At 52.0% G+C, this 3,207-nt stretch overlaps 1 protein-coding gene across 1 annotated transcript in view; it reads left to right on the top strand.

The window, feature by feature from the left end:
- Nucleotides 1-3,207, top strand: part of CEP250 (centrosomal protein 250kDa) — a 38,759-nt gene that overhangs the window by 3,093 nt on the left and 32,459 nt on the right. The window contains exons 2-4 of the mRNA XM_009999362.1: nt 737-798; nt 1,569-1,643; nt 2,213-2,404. Coding sequence (XP_009997664.1) covers nt 737-798; nt 1,569-1,643; nt 2,213-2,404 — 329 coding nt within the window. The remainder of the gene's footprint in view (nt 1-736; nt 799-1,568; nt 1,644-2,212; nt 2,405-3,207) is intronic.

Here is a 3,207-nt window from a genome sequence, read left to right as displayed (position 1 = left end):
CCCTGCCCAGCCCGGTGCCCTGCCCTGTGCCTTGTGCCCTGCCCGGTGCCCTGCCCTGTGCCCTGCCCTGTGCCCTGTGCCCTGCCCGGTGCCCTGGCGCTGCTGTCACATCACCCTGCGGTTCCTGTCCCTGCCTGTGTCTGCAGCTCAACAGAAACCCCCAGTCTGCAGTGCCTGAGTGGGACCGTGAGCAGAACTAACTTTACTTGCTTAATGTTTAAGAGCAGTTTGAATACTTATTTTCTAATTTCAGGGACCCACTGGGCTTTCAGCCTGCTGGAAATAGGGATTTGGGGCACATGGTGGCCAGAGGCCAGGCATGGCTGGCCAAGTTTGTCTCACACTCTGCTTGCCATCACTGTCATAGGATGGACAGGTGACACTGTGTGAAAGAAACCCTGCCTTACTTTCTCTGCTGTTAGATTAAGTGGAGATTCCCTGTGTTGTAGGGAGTTCTTGTTGTCTGTGTCAGTATAGAATCATAGAGTCATAGACTTGTTAGGGTTGGAAGGGACCTTGAAGCTCATCCAGTCCCACCCCTGCATGGGCAGGGACACCTCCCAGCAGCCCAGGTTGCTCCAAGCCCCATCCAGCCTGCCCTTCAACACTGCCAGGGATGGGGCACTGTGCAATGTACTGAGCTGGGGCTGTAAAGACTTGGGGAAAAGTTAATGCAGGAGGGGCTGAGCCATTTCCAAGCTGCACTCGCTCATCTGTGTTCTCTGCATCCTTCTAGGTCCTGCAGTACCGGACCCGGTGCCGGGAGCTGGAGCAGCAGCTGGAAGCAGGAGAGGTGAGGGCAGGTTGCTCACTAAAGATAGTGTAGGTAGCATTTGTTAATGCAGACAAGAAAAGCTCCCCAAAGCAATGGAAGACAAAAACAGGGTTTGTCTCCCTGAGGGTTTAAAGGAGCACTTGTAAGGTTGCCCATCAGTGTTTTTCCAATTGCCATTCCTGGAGCAGCCAGTAGTCCCCAAGTCCAGGAGACCCTATCAAGAAGGATTTAAGCTTTGTGAGAGTGCTTTATTGCTGGAGTAACACTAGTCCTGGGTCTCAGGAGAGGGCTGTATTGCCTGTTACATGACATGGCTCTCTCCACTAAAGCGTTGGTTGAAACATGGTGCTTTGGCAGGCCAGAATGCTAGTGTTCAACATAGAGAGCTGGTCCATGCTTTTCTTTTTGGTTCACAGCTAAAGTAAACCTAGAGGGGGAAGGGTGGGAGAGTAGGAGAACATTCCCAGCCTTCACATCGAAGTGAGCACTTGCTGTCCTGAGCTGAGGATTCCTAGCTGTGAGAGTGCAACAGTGGGAGACTAAGGAGAGCTGCTCACATTGAGTAACACCCTCCTCTTCATAGTCACAACACCATTATGTCTGGAAGAAGCCTCGAGTAGGAGAGCTGCTCACATTGAGTAACACCCTCCCCTTCCCTCCTCTTCATAGTCACAACACTATTATGTCTGGAAGAAGCCTCGAGCTCCTGAGATGCCCAGCAAATGGAGGGGAAAGTGATGGCTGCTAACAGTAGAGAAGGGAACACAAGAATGTGACTAAACATTTCCTTTCTTCTTAAGGGATCCCTTCCAGGCAGATGGGAAGCCACAGCAGACCACAGCCTGGAGAGTGCACTGCTTCAGCAGAGGTACATAGAAGTGTTCCCTCATACTTGGTATCCTGGATGCTCGTGGAAGTGAGAGCAACTTGTCAGTGCTACCTGTCAGCATCCCCAAAGGAAGCAGTTGGGCAAGCTGCTCAGAGAGGAGAAAGGTCCACAGTCTGTTCTGTGGTGCAGTAGTAGTGTTGTGTGCTAAAGAGCTCTGTTTTCAGCAGGGGGTTATTCCAGATGGCCTCCAAAGGTCCCTTCCCAGCCTGGGTTATTCTGTGGTACAGCAGGTGGCCAGCTCAGGGCAGTGCTAGCCAAGTGATCCATCCAATGACCAGGGAGCACAAGGGGGAGGCAGGACATGAGCTGGGGCATCATCACAGTTGGAGAGGAAGGGCTCCAAAGTTGTAGATGGAAACTGAAGGCTCAAGGAAAGGAGAAGCAAATTAATTTGCTGTAACAGGGAGATCTTAGTTAATCCTAGAAAGCATTTTTACTGCCTGTCAGTTTGACAACAAAGCCAGTGCTGAGGGGCTGGAAGCTCGGGGGGATGCTGCTGGTGGACAGTTGTTGTGCAGTGACCTCGTGGCTGTTCCTCCCTTTCCCAGGTGTGAGAATCTGGCAGAGGAGAACACTGTCCTGCGGGAGCACCTCGATAAAGCAAATGAGATTAATTCAGCCCTCAAAGAAGATGTTGGAAAACTGATGGCAGATTGGATGAGGGCCCGGGATGAGCTGGAGATGAAGGAGAGTGAATGGCGCAGTGACCGTGAGGTGGGGACAGGCTGTGGGAATGTCAGGTGTGATGCCAGAGTGGAGTGGGAACGCGTTTTATTTCTGGTATAGAGAACTTGCTGTGTTGAGGATGTGTTGGTGTTGATGAGACAAGGGCAGGGGTGTGAGTGGGAGGATTGTGGTGACAGGTTTTGTGACAAAGCGTTTCATTGCTGGAGTAACGTTGGTCCTGGTTCTGAGGAGAGGGCTGTACTGCCTGTTACATGGCATGGCTGCCTCCACTAAAGCATTGGCTGAAAAATGGCATTTTGCAAGGCCAGATATTGGTGTTGATGAGTGGAGGACAAGGGTGTGAGTTGGAGAAGTATCAGCAGATTGTGGTGATGGACAGTGCCCACCAGCTGTGACCATGCTGCTTGGTCTCCAAGGCAAATCTGGCTGGTCCTGAGCTCTGCAGGGTGGTCACACAGGACTCCTTGTCTGGTTAATAGTTCCCAAATCTCCATCTAGAGCAGTGGAGACAGGAGAGGTCTGTGTGTTTTCAGGCTCAGAGGAGCCAACACAAGAACAGGACAGGCCAATCTGCTATAAGCAAATCTGGCAGAGGTGTTGGAGGGCCTTGTTTTGGTGTTCCTCCACCTAGACCATCAGACATCTCTGCAAGGAGAGGTGATGGGTCGTGGACATTCCCTCCAGGTGCCAGGTCTGCTGAGGCTGCTTCTTTGGTGCCTCTGCAGTCCTTGGTGCCCCTGTTGGAATGGCTGTTAGAGGAGACTGGAGGCTGGTGGCTTTGCTCTCTCCTACCTGAAAGGCTTGTGCAGTGACAGCAAAGGCTGAACTGGCCTTTCTTTTTGTCTCTCTAGCTCTA

The sequence above is a fragment of the Chaetura pelagica genome, unplaced genomic scaffold, assembly GCF_000747805.2.
Source record: "Chaetura pelagica isolate M959 unplaced genomic scaffold, ChaPel_1.0 scaffold376, whole genome shotgun sequence".
NCBI classification, from domain to species: domain Eukaryota; kingdom Metazoa; phylum Chordata; class Aves; order Apodiformes; family Apodidae; genus Chaetura; species Chaetura pelagica.
The sequence above is the reverse complement of the archived record's forward strand: the minus strand, read 5'-3'. Positions and strand labels throughout refer to the sequence as shown.